The 19,230-nt window shown below is 44.3% G+C and overlaps 1 protein-coding gene across 1 annotated transcript; it reads right to left on the minus strand.

Moving 5' to 3' along the window:
* Nucleotides 1–12,771: 12,771 nt before the first annotated feature.
* On the minus strand, nucleotides 12,772–15,775 carry atf4a (activating transcription factor 4a). The gene is made up of 3 exons (XM_020519511.2): nucleotides 15,599–15,775; nucleotides 14,218–14,556; nucleotides 12,772–13,660 (listed from the first exon to the last, which is right to left on the minus strand). Exons 2-3 carry the CDS (start codon nucleotides 14,447–14,449, stop codon nucleotides 12,831–12,833), a joined length of 1,062 nt encoding a protein of 353 aa, XP_020375100.2. The 5' UTR covers nucleotides 14,450–14,556; nucleotides 15,599–15,775; the 3' UTR covers nucleotides 12,772–12,830.
* Between the last annotated feature and the right edge of the window lie 3,455 nt (nucleotides 15,776–19,230).

Consider the following 19,230-nt stretch of genomic DNA (forward strand, 5'->3'; position numbering starts at 1 on the left):
GTGGATCCAGCATGGATCCTTGTGACACACCACTGGTCAAAGGCCTCCAATCTGAAAAATGTTCCTCCACCACCACCCTCTGTCTTCTACCTTCAAGACAGTTCTGTTTCCAAATGGCCAGTTCTCCCTGTATTCCATGTGATCTAACCTTGTTAACCAGTCTACCATGTGGAACCTTGTTGTATGCCTTACTGAAGTCCATATACATCACATCCATTGCCTTGCCGTCATCAATCCTCTTTGTCAATTCTTCAAAAAACTCAGTTAAGTTAGTGAGACATGATTTCCCACACATAAAGCCATGCTGACTATCCCTAATCAGTCCTTGCCTTTCCAAACACTTGTAAATCCTGTCCCTCAGGTTCTAACCAACAAGTTGCCCACCACTGATGTCAGGCTCAACGGTCTATAGTTTCCTGGCTTTTCCTTACCACCTTTCTCAAATAGTGGTACCACGTTAGCCAAGCTCCTGTCTTCCGGCACCTCACCTGTGGCTATCGATGATACAAATATCTCAGCAGGGGTCCCAGCAATCACTTCGCTAGCTTCCCACAGAGTTCTAGGGTACACCTGATCAGATCCCAGGATTTACCAACCTTTATGAATTTTAAGACGTCCAGCACCTCCTCCTCTGAAATATGAACATTCTTCAAGATATCACAATTTATTTCTCCACGTTCTCTAGTTTCCGTATTCCTTCTCCACAGTAAACATTGATGCAAAATACTCATTTAGTATCTTCCCCATCTCCTGTGGATCTTTAAGGGGTCCTATTCTCTGCCTAGTTACCCTTTTATCATTAATGTATTTGTAGAATTCCTTTGGATTTCCCTTAACCCTATTTGCCAAAGCTATCTCATGCCCCCTTTTTGCCCTCCTGATTTCCCTCTTAAGTATAGTTGTATTGCCTTTATACTCTTTTAGCGATTCACTTGATCCCTGCTGTCTATACCTGACATATGCTTCCTTCCTTTTCTTTACCAAAACCTCAACTTCTGTAGTCATCCAGCATTCCCTACACCTACCAGCTTTGCCCTTCACCCTAACAGGAACATACTGTCTCTGGACTCTCATTATCTCGTTTTTGAATGCTTCCCACTTTCCAGCCACACCTTTACCTGCGAACATCCACACCAAATCAACTTTTGAAATTTCTTACCCAATACTTGTCAATATTTGCCTTCCTCCAATTTAGAACTTTAACTTTTAGATCAGGTCTATCCTTTTTCATCACTATTTTAAAACTAATAGAATTATGGTCACTGGCCCCAAAGTGCACCCCCCCCCCCACTCCACTGACACCTCAGGCACTTGCTCTGCCTTATTTCCCAAGAGAAGGTCAAGTTTAGCTCCTTCTCTAGTAGGTACATCCACATACTGAATCAGGAATTGTTTGTTTATGGGTATATGTGTGTGTGTGTGTCTGTCTATGTTTTTATAAAGGTGTGAATATATGGGTAGTTGGTGTGTGCCTGTGTTGTACTGGGATGATTTGAGACTTGGATCTTATTTATAACACATTCCTCCACTTTCCTAACATGTACAGGAGATGGACATGGACGAAAATGATGAGGTAATCAGACAACTTCCATCTTGCAATGTAGCAGAAGATGTAGATAAATGATCTTAGTGTGTGAGAGAGAGTGCATCTGTATGAGTGCATGTGAGATTGTATGAATATAAGACAGGGATTGTGAGTGTCATATTGCTTTGTTCAATATTAATCCCAATTTCAAAATGTGCGTGTGTGAGAGAGACTTCATATGCGCTTGCATGTGTGCGCGTGTGTACGCATGTGTGTATGTATGTGGGTGTGTGCGCATGCTCGAGTGTGTGTGTGTGTGTGTGTGTGCCTCCTGTCTCATTCTAAGATTATATCATCAATGAGGGTCAGATCTTATTTCTAACACATTTCTCCACTTTCCTAACAGGTATAGGAGATGGAAGTGGATGCAAACCGGATTTGTAATTCAGAGGATGAGGTATTCAGCCTTCCAACAGACACAATAGGGAGTGAAGTTGTTAATAAAGAAATGCGGTCAATGGAGCGTAATTGCAGACACAGAGATGGTTTGAGGTGTGTATACTTCAATGCTAGAAGTATCAGAAATAAGGCGGATGAACTTAGAGCATGGGTCAGTACTTGGAACTACGATGTTGTGGCCATTACAGAAACTTGGGTAACTCAGGGGCAGAAATGGTTGTTAGAAGTTGCGGGATTTAGATGCTTTTAAAGAAATAGGCAGGGTGGTAAAAGAGGTGGGGGAGTGGCATTGCTAGTCAGGGCTAGTATAGCAGCTATTGAAAGGCAGTTCGAGAATGATATGTCTACAGAGTCAGTCTGGGTTGAGGTCCAGAACAAGAAATGGTCAGTCACTTTGTTGGGGGATTTTTTACAGACCCCCTAATGGTTGCAGAGAAGTGGAGGAGCGGATTGGGAGGCAGATACTGGAAAGGTGCAGAAGTCACGGGGTTGTAGTCATTGGTGACTTCAACTTTCCAAATATTGATTGGAAACTTTTTAGTCGTAATAGTTTAGATGGAGTGGATTTTGTCCAGTGTGTTCAGGAAGGGTTCCTGACACAGTGTGTAGATAGATCAACACGAGGAGAGGCCACTTTGGATTTGGTGCTTGGCAATGAACCGGGCCAAGTGTTAGATCTGTTGATAGGAGAACATTTTGGCGGTAGCAATCATAACTTGTTACTTTTATAATAGTCATGATAAAGAATAGGTACAAACAGCAGGGTAAGGTTTCTAATTGGGGGAGGGGTAATTATAATTCTGTTAGGCACGAACTGGTTAACATAAAATGGGAACAGATGCTCGATATGTTTGTCCCTAGCAGGCAGGGAAGATGCGGTCGAGTGAGGTACCCTTGGTTCTCAAGAGAAGTCGAACGACTAGTTAAGAGGAAGAAGGATGCTTATATAAGGTTTAGGAAATAAGGATCGGAAAAGGCTCTACAGGGATACAAGTTAGCCAGGAAGGACCTGAAGAAAGGGCTGAGGAGAGCTATAAGGGGACATGAGAAAACCTTGGCAGATAGGATCAAGGAAAACCCCAAGGCTTTTTACGCGTACGTGAGGAATAAGAGAATGACCAGAGAAAGGGTAGGGCCGATTAAGGATTGTAAAGGGAATTTGTGTACGGAGCCTAAAGAGATAGGAGAGGTCCTTAATGAATACTTTTCTTCGGTATTCACAACTGAGAGGGACCTAGTTGTAGGGGAGGACAGTGTGAAACAGGCTGGTAGGCAAGAGGAGGTGGATGTTAGTAAGGGAGATGTACTAGGAATTCTGAGGAACTTGAAGATAGATAAGTCCCCCAGGCCTGATGGGATTTATCCAAGGATTCTATGGGAAGTGAGGGAAAAAATTGCAGGGCCTTTGGTGATGATCTTTTCGTCCTCACTGTCCTCGGGTATAGTGCCGGAAGATTGGAGAGTGGCAAACATCATTCCCTTGTTCAGAAAAGGGAATAGGGATAACCCCGGAAATTACAGGTCAGTTAGTCTTACTTCAGTGGTGGGCGAATTATTGGAAAGGGCCCTGAGATTATGATTTATGACCACTTGGATAGGCACAGTTTGATTCGTGATAGTCAGCATGGATTTGGGAGGGGTAGATCATGCCTCACAAACCTTAGTGAATTCTTTGAAGACGAGACCAAACACGTGGATAAAGGTAGAGCTGTGGATGTGGTATACACAGATTTAAGTAAGGTGTTTGATAAGGTTCCCCATGGTAGGCTCATGCAGAAAGTAAGGAGGCATGGGATAGGGGGAAATGTGGCAGATTGGATTCAGAATTGGCTGACCCTTAGAAGACAAAGGACAGTGGACGGAAAATATTCAACATAGTGCTCAGTTATGAGTGGTGTGCCACAAGGATCTGTTCTGGTCCTCTTCTATTTGTGGATAGTGCGGAGGGCTGTTCTAGGTTACAAAGGGACATTGATAGGATGCAGAGCTGGGCTGAGAAGTGGCAGATGGAGTTTAACCCTGAAAAGTGTGAGGTGATTTATTTTGGAAGGACAAATTTGAAAGCAGAATACAGGGTTAACGAAAAGATTCTTGGTAGTGTGGACAGGCAGAGGGATCTTGGGGTTCATGTTCACAGTTCCCTGAAAGCTGCCACCCAGGTGGATAGAGTTGTTAAGAAAACGTATGGTGTGTTAGCTTTCATCAATAGAGGGATTGAGTTCAAAAGCCATGAAGTTATGCTCCAGCTATACAAAACCCTGGTTTGGCCACATCTGGAGTATTGTGTCCAGTTATGGTCACCTCATTACAGGAAAGATATGGAAGCATTGGAAAAGATACAGAGGAGATTTACCAGGATGTTGCCTGGAATGGAGGAAGGTCTTACGAGGAAAGGTTGAGAGAGCTAGGGCTTTTCTCTTTAGAACAACAAAGGATGAGAGGTGACTTGATAGAGGTGTACAAAATGATCAGAGGTATAGATAGAGTGGACAGCCAGAGACTTTTTCCTAGGGTGGAGGTAGCTATTATGAGGGGGCATAGTTTTAAAGTGAGTGGAGGTAGATATAGGGGAGATGTCAGAGGTAGGTTCTTTACTCAGAGAGTGGTAGGGGCGTGGAATGCATTGCCGGAGAGTGTAGTGGAGTCGGCCTCATTAGGGGCATTTAAGTGTCTATTAGATAGGCATATGGATGATAGTATAGGGTAGGGATGGAGGTAAGATAGACCTTAGGTTTAGAGTAAAGGTTCGGCACAACATCGTGGGCCAAAGGGCCTGTACTGCTGTACAGTTCTATGTTCTATATTTATCAGCCTAATAACAGCAAGGTAGATTATAGGGAATGGGTCTGGGCGGGATACACTGAGGGTCAGTGTGGACTTGCTGGGCCAAAGGGCCTGTTTCCACACTGTAAGGATTCTATGATTCAATTGAGATTATTGGTGATACGTTTATGTTGAATATTGAAGTTGAAAACTTATTGTGAATGCTCATGAGTGAGATTTGCATTTTCAACTTTATTTTGAACATATTGTCCTTCTTTCTCCTTACAGGTTCAAGATATGGAATTCGAGTACAGTCAAGATCTTTGCTCAATAATTTATTTGTTTGAAAACTTTCATATAAATGATTGTTAAGAATTAGTATTAAATTAAGATTTATTAATTAATATTTATTCTTAAATTGGCACTCCTTAATTCTGAGACTATGCCCTCTGGTTCTAGATTCTCCCATGAGGGGAAATATCCTCTCAGCATTTACCTTGTCAAGACCCTTAAGAGCCCTGTATGTTTCAATGAGATCATCTCTCACTGTTCTAAACTCCAGTCAGTAGAATTCCAACAGTTTAACCTTGCACATAAGACAATCCATTGAGCCCTTCAAGCCTGCTCCGCCATTCTTCACGATCATGGCTGATTGTTCAACTCAATAGCCTAATCCTGCTTTCTCCCCATAACTTTTGATCCCATTCGCCCCAAGTGCTATATCTAGTCACCTCTTGAATACATTCAATGTTTTGGCATCAACTACTTTCTGTGGGAATGAAATCCACAGGCTCACCACTCTTTGGGTGAAGAAATGTCTCCTCATCTCTGCCCTAAATGATCTACCCCGAATCCTCATACTGTGACCCCTGGTTCTGGACACATCCACCATCGGGAACATCCTCCCTGCATCTACCTTGTCCAGTCCTGTTAGAATTTTATAAGTCTCTATGAAATCCCCTCTCATTCATCTGAACTCTAGCGAAAATAATCCCAACCTAGTCAATCTCTCCTCATACGTCAAACACGCTATCCCCGGAATCAGCCTGGTAAACCTTCACTGCACTCCCTTGAGGGCGAGGGTCAAAATCCTGGAATTCCTTCCCTAAGAGCATTGTGGAACTACCTACAGCACAATGACTGCAGCAGTTCAAGAAAACAGCTCAGCACTAACTTCTCAGAATGGGCAATAAATGCTAGACAGCCAGTGACGCCCTCTCCACACAAATGAATAAAAAGAGCTTCCCATATTTGCAAACGTTTTGCATACTTCCATCACTTATCAATAGCTCTGTTGAACTCTCTGTATTCCTCTCACAACCTGCCTATCCAGCAACTTTCTGATGAAGGATCTAGGCCCGAAACATCAGCCTTCCTGCTCCTATGATGCTGCTTGGCCTGCTGTGTTCATCCAGCTCGACACCTTGTTATCCAGCAATTTGCATGTTTTCCGCAAATTTGGCCCCAGTACTTTTACTTCCCTCCAGTTAATTATCGTTATTAATATATATTGTAAACAGTTGTGGTCCCAGCACTGATCCCTGTGGAACCCCACTGGTTACAGTGCGCCAACCTGAAAAAGAACCCCTTATCCCCACTTGCTGCCCATAACCCAGAGATGATGAGGATGCAGACAGATCAGATGAAATGTGGGCTTATTGAAACCCTTGTGGCAGCTATCTGCGTCTCACTATAGGAGCAAGTCACCTATGTTACGCAAATAGTTTATTCTGCCCCATTACAAAATTGAAATGTCCTGTTCTCCTGGTTTAAATTGAGGAGAGGTGTCTCCCTCCTTAAGCTCCACTGAACAGGCTCTGCATTTACTACAAGCCTGGCTTCTGTACATTTCAAAGGCATTACCCAGGGTTTCCTACTCCTTGTGGATCTGGGGTCTGTGGATTATTGGGAACATTGCTGTAAGCGCTGACAGTTTTACTGGAAATTCCTCCTGGTTGTCCATTGTGTGTCTGTGTATTGAATACAAATGTACAAAGGGGGCACTCGAGGCTCAGAATAAAAGCAGCAGTTTTCCTCATTTACTGTGGATTATTGGGAGCAATTTTAAAGAATTAGTTCCGAAATGGTCTGTTCTATAATTTCCTAGATTTAAGAAATTTCCCTGTTCCCACCCAAAGGATAGATCAGAGTACTTTCTTAATGGTATAAAGTTACATATAGTGGATGATCATAGAGATGTCGGGGTTCAGGGGCAGAGACCTTTAAAATATCACAAACAGGTGCAAAAAATAATCAAGAAACCTAATGGAATGCTGGCTTTTATACCTAAAGGATGGGAATACAGGAACGCAAAGGTTACACTGCAGATATATACAACACTTGTTAGACCCCACTTGGAGTACCGTGAGCAGATCCAAGCTGTTTCCTGTCTCCTTATGTGAAGAAGGGACTCAGTGACAGACCGTGGATCTGCCAGTGCGCACGGTTGTAGCTCAGGGTGTACAGTATCTCATGTGTCTGAAAACAGCTGCTGCCACTGTCTGATCTCCAAAAATCTTGTGGAAATATTCCTCCACTCCTCAGCAACAAATCCCAGGATTTCAGCCTGGATGCTGATCTCAGCCTTTTCGAATAAATGTAATGCAATGGGATAGCTAGTCACTAGCACTGAACATCCTGGGAGCAGCTTTTGCTGAATTAAACTGTACAGAATATCAGACACCAGCATTCAGGATCAATGCATACGACCTGAGGTTCTGTATTTCTCCGATTGTCAGAAAAATCAAAATTGTCTTTGAATTCATCCAAACCATCAAACAGAAATAGCTGAAGAGATGAAAAAAACCAACAAGCAAGGGGAGATTTGTCATGAAAACAGTTGTGGAAATACTCAGTAGTTTGGGAAGTATCACAATAGTTTCAAACCTTAACTCCATTTCTCTCGCTACACACCGGAAGTGTTGCGTATTTCTTACACTTACTGTTTTTATTTCAAACTTACAGCATCACCAGCACCTTTTGTTTTATCTTAAGAAAAGTGAATCTCTAGAAGAGCATAAGGGCAGTAGGAGTATACTCAAAAGGGAAATGAGGATGGCAAAAAGGGGATATGAGATAGCTTTAGCAAATAGAGTTAAGGAGGATCCAAAGAGGTTCTACAAATACATTAAAGACAAAAAAGTAACTAGGGAGAGAATAGGGCCCCTTAAAGATCAACATGGTCGTCTATGCGTGGAACCACAAGAGATGGGTGAGATACTAAATGAATATTGCGTGTTGGTGTTTACTGTGGAAAAAGGCATAAAAGCTAGGGGACTTGGGGAAATAAATAGTGGTGTCTTGAAAAGAGTTCATATTACAGAAGAGGTGGTGCTGGAGGTCTTAAAATGCTTAAAGATAGATTAATCCCCAGGACCTGTGGAAAGCTAGGGAAGAGATTGCTGGGCCGCTTACTGAGATATTTATATTATCAACAGGCATGGATGAGGTGCCAGAAGACTGGTAGTTGGCTAATGTGGTGCCATGATTTTAGAAAGGCTGTAAGGAAAAGCCAGAGAACTATAGAACGGTGAGACTGATGTCAGTGGTTGGAAGGGATTCTGAGGGACAGGATTGATTATGGATAGTCAGCTTGGCTTTGTGCATGGGAAATCGTGTCTCACTAACTTGATTGAATTTTTTGAAGTGGTGACTAAGAAGATTGATAAATGTGAAGCAATAGATGTTGTCGATATTGACATCAGCAAAGTGTTTGACAAGGTTCTACACAGTAGACTGGTTAGCAAGGTTATATCACATGGGATCCAGGTGAAGCTAGTCAGTCAGATAAAATAATTGGCTTGAAGGTAGGAAAAATAGGGTGGTGGTGGAGGGTTGTTTTTCAGACTGGAGGTTTGTGACTAGTGGTGTGCCGCAAGGATCAGTGCTGGGTCCACTGCTTTTTGTCATTTATATAAATGGTTTAAGGTAAGAGTGAAAATGTTTAAAAGGGACCTAAGGAGCAACATTTTCATGCAGAGGGTGGTCTGTGTATGGAATGAGCTGCCAGAGGAAGTGCTGAAGGCTGGTACAATTACAACATTTAAAAGGCACCTGGTTGGGTACATGAATAGGAAGAGTTTAGTGGGATATGGGCCAAATGCTGGAAAATGTGACTAGATTAATTTAGAATATCTGGTTAGCGTGGATGAGTTAGACAGAAGGGTCTGTTTCCGTGTTGTACAACTCTATGACTTGGACATGAATATATGAGATATGATTCGTAAGTTTGCAGGTGACGCTAAAATTGGTGGTTTAGTGGACAGAGAAGATTATCTCAGAGTACAATGAGACCTTGATGATGGGCCAAGGAGTGGCAGATGGAGTTTAATTTAGATAAATGTGAGGTGTTCCATTTTGGTAAGACAAACCAAAGCAGAGTGTCGCCAAGCAAAGGGACCTAGTGGTGTAGGTGCATAGTTCCTTGAAAATGGAGTCGCACATAGACAGGGTGGTGAAGAAGGCATTTGGCATATTTGCCTTCATTTGTCACGACATTGAGCAAAGGAGTTGGGATGTCATATTGTGGCTGTACAGGACATTGGTGAGGCCACTTATGGAGTACTACAGACATTTCTGGTCACCCTTCTATAGGAAGGATGTTGTTAAACTTGAGAGGGTGCAAAAAAGACTTACAAGGATGTTGCCAGGGACTGGAGGGTTTGAGTTATAGGGAGAGGCTGAAAAGACTGGGGCTTTTTTCGTTGGAGTATCAGAGGCTGAGGGATGACCTTATAGAGGTTTATAAAATCATGAGGGACGTGGATAGGATGTATAGCCAAGGTCTTTTTCCTAGGGTAGGGGGAGTTCAAAACTAGAGGACTTAGGTTTGAGGTAAGAGGGGAAGGATTTAAAAAGAACCTGAGGGGTAACTTTTTCATGTAGAGGGTGGTGCATGTATGGAATAAGCTGCCAGAGGAAGGGTGAAGGCTGGTACAATTATGACATTTAAAAGGCATCTGAATGGGTATGTGAATGGGAAGCATTTAGAGAGATATGGGCCAAATGCTGTCAAATGGGACTCAATCAGTTGTGATGCCTGTTGCCTCTGAATGTTAAAACATCTGGCACTGGTCTGCCTATCTGATCAACCTATCTTCAAGTAATCAACAACCATCTTCTTCACTAATAGGCACTCTACCAATCTTAGTGCTATCTGCATATTTGCTTAATATTCCCCAACCCTACCCCCACATTTTCATCTATAACATTTACGTATATAACAAATAATAAATAGAACATAGAACAGTACAGCACAGTATAGGCCCTTCGGCTCATGATGTTGTGCCGACCTATTATCCAACTAAGATGAATCTACCCTGCATACCCTACATTTTACTATCCTCCATGTGCCTATCCAAGAGTCGCTTAAAAGTATCTAAAGTATCTGACTCCACTACCACTGCTGGCAGCGCATTTCACACACCCACCACTCTCTGTATGTCCCAATACTGATCCTCATGGTCCACCACTGGACACCGACCTCCACTCACTTCTATCACGTTTTTGAAAAATTCAAACAAATTTGTTAGGCATGACCTCCCTCTGACAAAGCCATGCTGACTATCCATATTAAGCCATGGCTTTCCAAGTCAGTATTAATTCACTCCTTCAGAATTTTATCCGATAGTTTCCCTACCACTGATGTAAGACTGAATGGTCTATCATTTCCCGATTTATCTCTACCACCCCTCGACACATTCCCTGTGACCAGACAGGAATTAAAAATTTGTGTCAGAGCCCCTGAAATTTCCTGCCTCACCTCCCACAGCAGCTGGGATGCAATTCATCCAGGTCAGGGGATTTGTCTTTTTAAGTCTGACAGATCCTCCAACACCTCCCCATTTCCTATGTCAAATTGTGCAAGTTCCTCACAGTCCCTTTTCCTGAATTCTATACTTATGTTCTCCTTTTCCAGCATGAAGAGAGAAGTATTCATTCAACACCCTTCCAACATCTTGTGGCTTCACACACAGATTGCCCTCTTTGTCTCTAATGGGCCCTACTTTTTGCCTGGTTAACTTCTTCCCTTCAATGTATTTATAAAATACCTTAGGATGCTCCCAAATCCTGTTCTGAAGTCCTTTCCTCATGCCCCATTTTGCTCTTCTAATTGCTTTCTTAAGTTCGCTCGTGCACTTCCTCTAGGATTGCAGCTTAATTGCCCTCTTTGGACTTGCCGAAAGCTCTACTCTTCTTTATCCAGTCCTGAATTGTTCTAGACATCCAGGGTTCTACTTTTCCCTCTAAAGGTTGCCTTATGGACCTGCGTTTGAGTGTTCATATAGCCCTAAATACTACTGTGCCAGCATGATGCCCAACTTCATGGCTTCACAAGATCGCCCACGGCTTGGTGTCTGCCTTTAGACCCTCCTATGGCACGTGAAAGCAAGATGAACATGACGTATACAAGACAATAGGTCCTGCTAACTTTGGCTCATCCCTTTGAGCAACCAAACTGGACAGCAGTGGATTAGATAGTAGGAAATGCCAATGCTGGAGTCTGAGACATCAAGGTGTGGAGCTGGAGGAAGACAGCAGACCAGGCAAGCTCTTGTTTCGGATCTGGAACCATCTTCAGAAATGGGGATGGGGAAGGGGGGCTCTGAAATAGAGGAGGGGGGGGGGGGGCAGTGATAGATGGTGGATATTGGGCCAGATAGGTGAGACAGATGATGGACAGGTCAAGTAGGCAGGGATGAAGTTAGTAAAGGTGAGTGTAGGTAGCAATTTGGGTTGGAGTTGGTCAATGAGGAGGGAGGGGCAGATAGGTGGGAAGGAAGACAGACAGACAAACAAATCAAGGAGGCGGGCATGAATCTAAAGGTGACAGTAGGTAGGAAGTGGGGGTTGGTCAGTGGGGTGGGAAATAAGGTAGCCCAGGAGGCGAATATGAGGGAGGGTGCTGGTCTTGGGGTGGGGAGATTTTGAAGCTAGTAAAGTCCACATTGAGACCATTATGTTGTAGGCACCCAAGGCAGAATACAAGGTGCTACTCCTCCAGTTTCCCAGGTCGCATCGTTGTGACACTGGAGGAGGCCCAGAATAGTCATGTCGTCCAGGAAGTGGTTGCGGGGGGGGGAAAGAATGGAGTTGAAGTGGTTCGCGACTGGAAGATGTTGTCGTTTGTCAGATTGGTCTCCGAGCCTCTGCTCAGTCTCACCGATATACAGCAGGTCGCATTGGCAACAGCAGATACAATAGACCACATTAGCAGATCAGCAGGTGAACATTGGTCTGACAAGGAAATATTTTTTGGGTCCTGGAATAGGGGTGAGGTGTAGCGCTTCCCACGGTTGTAGGGAAAGGTGCTGGGACTTGTGGGCAGTGTGGAGTGGACAAGAGTCAGAGTGCTCCCTATGGAAGGCAGATAAGGGTGGAGGGAAATATACCCTTGGTTGCGGGATCAGATTGCAGGTGGCAGAGAATGGTGCGTTGAATCTGAAGGTTAATGGGGTGATACATGAGAACAAGGGGGATTCTGTGTTTTTGTTGCAGGGTGGGGATGTGAGGACAGAGGTGCGGGAAACATAAGAGATACAGTCAAGAGCATTTTTGACCACTGAAGAGAGGAAATAGCAGTCCTTGAAATAAGAAGGCATCTGGGATGTTCGGAAGTGGAATGCCCCATCTTGGGAACAGACACAACGAGGGCAGAGGAATTGGGAGTGGGGGATCACATTCTTGCAGGAAGGTGGGAATCGGTGGGCTTGAAACAGCTATCAGTTTTGAGGTGATCACCAGAGATGGAGACAGATGTCCAGGAAGGAGAGAGAGGCATCAGAGATGGTCCAGGTGAACTTAAGGTTGGGGTGAAAGGTGTTAGTAAAATTGATGAACTGTTCAAGCAACTCATGGGAGCACGAAGTGGCTCTGATACAGTCATTGATGTAGCTGAAGAGGTGGGGTCCACAAAATTGTAGACCACCATTTTCTACATGTCAGCTAATTTCCCATTGTTCAATTTTCCAAAAAAAATGCAGCCAATGCTGTTCCTGGGAAGATAAGACAAGTACAAACAAGACTTCTATTTAATGATTTTATTAAAAATTACATTTACAAATCTACAATAGCTAATGCTATATTACAAGCCTTTTGCACTTCTACTACTTTTGGCTTTCCTAACTTCTTCTATCAAGTCTTTTAAATATTGAATTTCTTTCACTAATGAGTCAGCTTTCTCTTGCAAGTTTTTATTTTTCTCTTCCAGTAAGCTACATTCTGCAAGTATAGCACCATGCTCTGCTCTCTTCTTTTGTCTGTACCGTGTCGCTGCACTTTTGTTCTGCTCCATCTTCTTCAACTTTTTCTCCAGACCTCTTGACTCCACACTGCTGACTTTTACTTTTGACAAACTGCCTACATTTTCTGTACTGGGACGATCATATGGTTTTGGCCTAATAGGACTTGAGTCATCTGATGACAAGCCACTAGTTTGTGGTGACCCTTCTGACATACTTCTGTCAGAAGATTCAGCAGGGGAGTGTGGGGGACTAGTCCCAACTCCACTGTCAGAATCCAGCATTAGCCTGTCATCCTCCTCTTTGACGGAGTCCTGCAGAGACCAGGACTGAGTAAATTCCTCACCACCTGAAACTCCAGTTTCGTTCTCCAGGAAGTGTAATAAATGATCAGGGGTCGAGATTAAAGATTCTGGGGTAATGGTTGGGGTACTAGGTGCCAGCTGATCTGACCCTGGGGGTGAATTTGGAAATGGCCTGTGATCAGAACTCAAGCCAAGGTCAGCTACTTGTAGTTTAGCTGGCAAAGGATCAAAAGGCAATTCTTCCAGAACACAGGAACTGTCCAAGACAGCCAACAGCTCCTCTGAGGAGGGAGAGCCATTTTCACCCATAAACAAATTGTCAAAGAGATCCGTCTTCTCCATCCAGTCGAAGCCGGTGAACGCATCCTCTGTAAAAACAGGGGGAGGGGGAAGATTAAGTCAACGTTATTCACTTCCTTAAAAGTCCACTACAGAACACAGGATGGCAAAAACCACAGGACCCCAGAGTCTCAATACAAACCGAACTAAACAGGAAGTTGCCCAAGAAGAAACAGAAGTTGCTGAGGAAGGGTCACCAGACCAGAAAAATTAACTTTTTTTCTTCACAGATGCTGCCAGACTTGCTGAGCTTTTCCAGCAACTTCTGTCTTTGTCCCTGATTTACAGCATCCACAGTACTTTGAGTTTTTTAGGAAATTACCTAAAAAGTTCTGCTCCACATTACAAGATAACGTATAACAAAGCACAGGTTGTCTTGCTCATCAGGTGCTGAAACAGCAGAGCTGAATGTGGAGCCTTACAGATGTTCAGAGATGTTTTCAACTTTTAATACTTGCTACAGAGCATTAATTTGTAATTAAGGTGCATCATCTTATACTGGTTTGTCAACTAATTCACAAGTGAGTCAACCACCCACTACAATCAGCTGCTACTCAAGCATCACAATAGATAGTTCTTAACTTACCCACAGTATCGTCGGTGTCCAGTAACGTGTCACGAGTGATCAGGGAGGACACATCGCTTTCCTCATTGCCACCAAACAGGAGTGGTCTGAGGTACGATTTCACCGGCCCGGCCTCCGCCAGGTCTGTGTGCAGGAGACACGGGTCCCCTTCAGCCGTCAGAAACGGCGAACTCGGGGACATCATGAAGTCCTCCATCAGGGAAGAGAAAGAATCTGGCCAATCTGAAGTCATCTGACTGTATTTTTGAACTGAGATACTCTTCAAGGAAAAACAAAGTCTTCAAGTCGAGTGTTACTATGCTGTCGACTACAGCAAAGCTGAGAAGCCCATTGTGGAGCCTGGGAATAAAACAGAATATCATTCATTTTCCATGCATTTAACTCTGGCATGGCAGCATTCAAGAAAAACTGCACACCAAAAGACTTCACATTTGCACATCAACACAAGACATTTGAATTCAATTTCAGACAACCCAAATGATTGTACAGAACATATTGGGGGAGTGGAAGGAAGAAAGGTTGAGACTCAGTGGACAAATTGCCAGCAGTCACAAGTGTGGAATTATAAGTGCCAACACATCAAATTACTACTGAATGGTAAAGAAAACTGTAGGAGGGAGCTTAGAAAGGGACAGATGCGTAATTTGAAAGCCTGGTGAGAAAGACGTCGATGGGGCACTGGGTGTCCCATTAAAGAGTTAACTAGGATCTTCAAACCACACCCTGGAACAGATGGAGGAAGGACAAGAGCAACTGGGTGTCTCCTTCATGACTCTGCCACGTTTAAGCGTGAAGACGAGCCGCCATCTTCACCCAGTCACAAACAACCCACAGGCTCCAGGTTATGAGAACACCTAAACATCTCATCTACCCCAGCCCCAGGGGATATAACATTTATCAGAGGAGGGAAATGGAGAGAAATATAGCGCCGGGGGGGTTAACTATTCCAGACATGAAAGGGCCTTGCCCATCGACTGAACAACCCAAAACATGCCTGGAGACATCTTTGCCGACCACCACCAAAAAGGTCCAAAAATGAAGTATTTCAAAACCGGGGCGTAAAAGATTAAGGAACATATTTCGAGTTACGAGTCCATTGACCTCCAGGGAAAAAAAAAAATCGACCCTTCCGATTAATGTACGGAAAATATCCAACAAAACACGATCAGGGTTGTCTGCATTTATATTTTAAGCGGATTGTACTGCGTTTGGTCACGAACTGTTCAGGCGTAACCGATTTTATTGAAACCCCCAACGCCCACAGAGGCCTCTTCGGACCACGAGGCAGAAGGGGGTAAAATGGTGGGACCCTGTGTACTAAAAAGGCGGGGTCTTCTGGGTTTTTTTTTGATTGGGCCAGGGCGTGAAAAAGGTAACTTACGCCATTTTTGAAGCTGGTGCGTGCTGTTGTTGCCCAGTGCAGTGCACTGATGCGTCGCTGCCGCTGCTGCCTGTCTATTGAGCCGCCATGCCGAACCCCGGGCGGATCGGACTCAGAGAAAGAGTGAGACACTTCCCTCGTTCAATCATCTGCGGGCGGTGGAATGAAGCGCCGAGCCCGGAGCTGCCCTTTAAATAGCCTCGGCCTCACCGCGCCCCCTAACGTCTGCGCTCCCTCCGCCCATGCGACGTCATCACAAAATAGACCCCCATACCGCGCACAGACAAGCGGGACGAAATGCGCTTTAAATCATCGCGTTTGCGCCTGATTTTGCTTTAGTCTCGACTTATGACGTCGAGCAGTGGGCGTTTTATTTATTTTTTTGTTGGGGGGTTGTCTTTTATTTTAGAAAAGCAGAAACGGCTGGTGAGAAGTGAGGCCGGTGGCCGGTCCTACTTGCGATCACGCGCTCGGCTGTTCGGGAGGCGCTTTCTGATTGGTCCGTTCACGTGATGAGGTGATGCTGATTGGCAGAGCGTCAGAGCGCGGCGGTTAGTGGCACGCCCCGAACCAAACCACGTGGGTGGATAATTGGGGAGGAGGGGGAAGTTGTTATCTTGGTGAGTGTTGCAGCTTTTAAAGAGAGGTGGTACCATAAGTTATAAGTGAACCATAAGATATGGGTTAAAACTTTTCGAAGGGTAAGGAATGAGGGTTTGAGTGGAGCAAATAGTTGCACTGTTGAAGAGGAACTAGCTGGGTAACTCCAAGGGCCAGCACAGCCACAATGGGCTGAATGGCTTCTACTGTGTACCATCTGTAATTCTACCTAGGAAATATAGGTTATGACTGGGCTAACAAGGTGCAGGGCTGGATGAACACAGCAGGCCAAGCAGCATCATAGGAGCAGAGAGGCCGACGTTTCGGGCCTAGACCCTTCATCAGAAAAGGGGGAGGGGAAGGGGGTTGTGAAATAAATAGGGAGAGAGTGGGAGGCGGATAGAAGAGGGATAGAGGAGAGGATAGGGTGGAGAGGAAACAAACAGGTTGAAGAGGTGGGGATGGAGCCAGTAAAGGTGGGTGTAGGTAGGGAGTTAGGAAGGGGATAGGTCAGTCCAGGGAGGACGGACAGGTCAAGGGGGCGGGATGAGGTTGGTCGGTAGGAGATGGAGGTGCGGCTTGAGGTGGGAGGAGGGGATAGGTGGGAGGAAGAACAGGTTAGGGAGGCAGGGACGAGCTGGACTGGTTTTGGGATGTGGTGGGGGGAGGGGAGATTTTGGGCTACTTGTCAATCTGATGATCAAGGGCTATTGGTGTCATAGAGATGTACAGCATACACTCTTCTTGGTCCAACTTGTCTATGCCGACCAGATATCCTAAATAAATCTAGTCCCACTTGCCAGCATTTGGTCCATATTCCTCTTAAACCCCGCCTATTCACGTACCCCTCCAGATGCCTTCTACCATAAGATGTCAGAGCAAAGTAGGCCATTCAGCCATTGAGCCTGCACCACTGCCCCCCGATCCTTGCCACCAGAAGTTGAGATGGACAATGTACATTACTTTATAAGTAAGCTAAATATCTATACAAGATAGAAAGAAACCCAAGGATATATTGCAAGAGCATGATGTGGTGGGAGGAGGCTCACGTTGTTCTTAAACACTGCATGGATCTATTAAAAGCCACAAGGCCTACTTGAATGCTGTAGTTTCAATGTAATAACCACATTGCTGTTTCTGGGATCTTGCTGTGTGCACATTGGCTGCTGTGTTTTTCAAACAGGTGTCTTCCCCCCACCTCCAAAGCTAAGCAGCCCACACTTTCACTAAGTCCCTCTCACTCATACTTTCATTGCTATACTTTGATTTCCAGTTTATTGACACCTCAAATTTTCCATGTGTTCAAATTTTTCTGCTGCCTTCCTATCTCTGGGTAGGAGATGAAGGTTATCCTGATACAGTCAGTTAAAGTAAGATGAGAGGAGGTTTGTGTGAACCTCAACCAGTTGGGAGCAGGCCATTCCATCTGTGTTTTAATTTTTGATGTACTGTCCTTGTAGTCAATTTGTGAGAGAATTAGAACCCATGATGAAAGCATGAACTCATTTACTGTAAGGAAAGTTACAGCATTGTTAAGTAATTGATGGAAATCAGGTCAGGCACATTAGCTGCAAGGATAATTAAAATGGTGGATAATCTTCATCAGGTCTGTTGAGATTAAAGATTTAATTCTGTATCTGTAGCTGCGCTCCCAGGAAAAAAATCATTCAGACAATGTTGTGCTGATTCAACTCACAATCTTGAATTGCAGTGAAAACCGTCACTTTATGTGTAAGAAAATCCTGTGTGTCCTGCTGTATTTATAATAATGCCACATCAACCTGTCTAGCCTTCACCTGACAAACCAGAACGGGTGAATGGGGGCCTGAATTTAATACTTCAACCAAAACATCGACAGCAGACCCTGCCATTGTTAAATCTGCCTTCAAACTGTGAATTTATTCCTCACGTGCGCACTAGTGCATTTCTGTACATGTGGCATTTGTGAGTGTGCTGACAATCTGCTGGATCGATACTCAAACCTCTCCACTTTCTCCGTGACTTGGCAAACAGCATGTTATTCTCCGAAGCATGTCCACGTTTCGTTTCCATGGACGCTGTTCTATTGATGATTAAACCCCATTTAAAGAGCAGTTAAATATTCCCATTAACAGCATCTGGGCTTCTACACTGTGTTATTTACTTGGTATGTGGCAGGCAAAATAATTAGTGTGACTGAAAGTGACAACAATGGTGCATCAAGAGGATTAAAGAAATCAAGATCTAATTACCGAGTGCTTCAAGCCCCAATCCAAAACATGAGTCATAATGATAATGTGTACAGTATAAAACTTCCCTTTCATTTGAATTCTAACTTTAAATAGTCATATAAATATTCAGAACATGTATGTGATATGGGCTAAAATAGAACTAAGAGCTGTGGATCCTGGAGTTCTGAAACAAAAACAGAAATTGCTGTAGAAACTCAGCAGGTCTGGCAGCATCTGTGGGAAGAAAGCAGAGTTAATGTTTCAAGTTTGGTGACGCTTCATCAACTTGCGTCTGGCATTCCCACTGAGGGAGTGCAGCTGTGTTGGAGAAGCTGTTTTTCAGAGGATGAGCTATTAAACCGAGACCCCTGCCTGCCCTCTCAGGTAGGCATAAATTAGCCCACCTTTCCCCAGATCCCTGGCCATTATTTATCCTCCAACTAACGTCATTAAAATAGTTATCACTTTATTCTATCGTTTATAACCAATTTGTTATGACCCACCTCTGGGAAAGGTGGGACTTGGACCCAGACCTTCCAGGTAGGGACAACACTACTGTACTACAAATCTGAGACAGTAGGAACTGCAGATGCTGGAGAATCGGAGACAACAAGGTGCAGAGCTGGATGAACACAGCAGGCCAAGCAGCATCACAGGAGCAGAAAGGCTGACGTTTCGGGCCTAGACCCTTCATCAGAAATGGGGGAGGAGAAGGGGGTTCTGAAATAAATAGGGAGAGAGTGGGAGGCGGATAGAAGATGGATAGAGGAGCCGGAGAGATTACGAGAGAGTTGCAGTGGGAGAGAGATCCCTGAGGTTTGT

This window comes from Rhincodon typus, chromosome 37 (assembly GCF_021869965.1).
Source record: "Rhincodon typus isolate 14 chromosome 37, sRhiTyp1.1, whole genome shotgun sequence".
In the NCBI taxonomy this organism is placed as follows: Eukaryota; Metazoa; Chordata; class Chondrichthyes; order Orectolobiformes; family Rhincodontidae; genus Rhincodon; species Rhincodon typus.

Excerpts from the sequence above, each read along its gene's own strand:
- atf4a (XM_020519511.2), bottom strand. The coding sequence starts at position 14,449 with ATGACTTCAGATTGGCCAGATTCTTTCTCTTCCCTGATGGAGGACTTC. Across the intron at positions 13,661-14,217 it reads GGACACCGACGATACTGTGG|AGGATGCGTTCACCGGCTTC; the intron begins GTAAGTTAAGAA and ends CTGTTTTTACAG.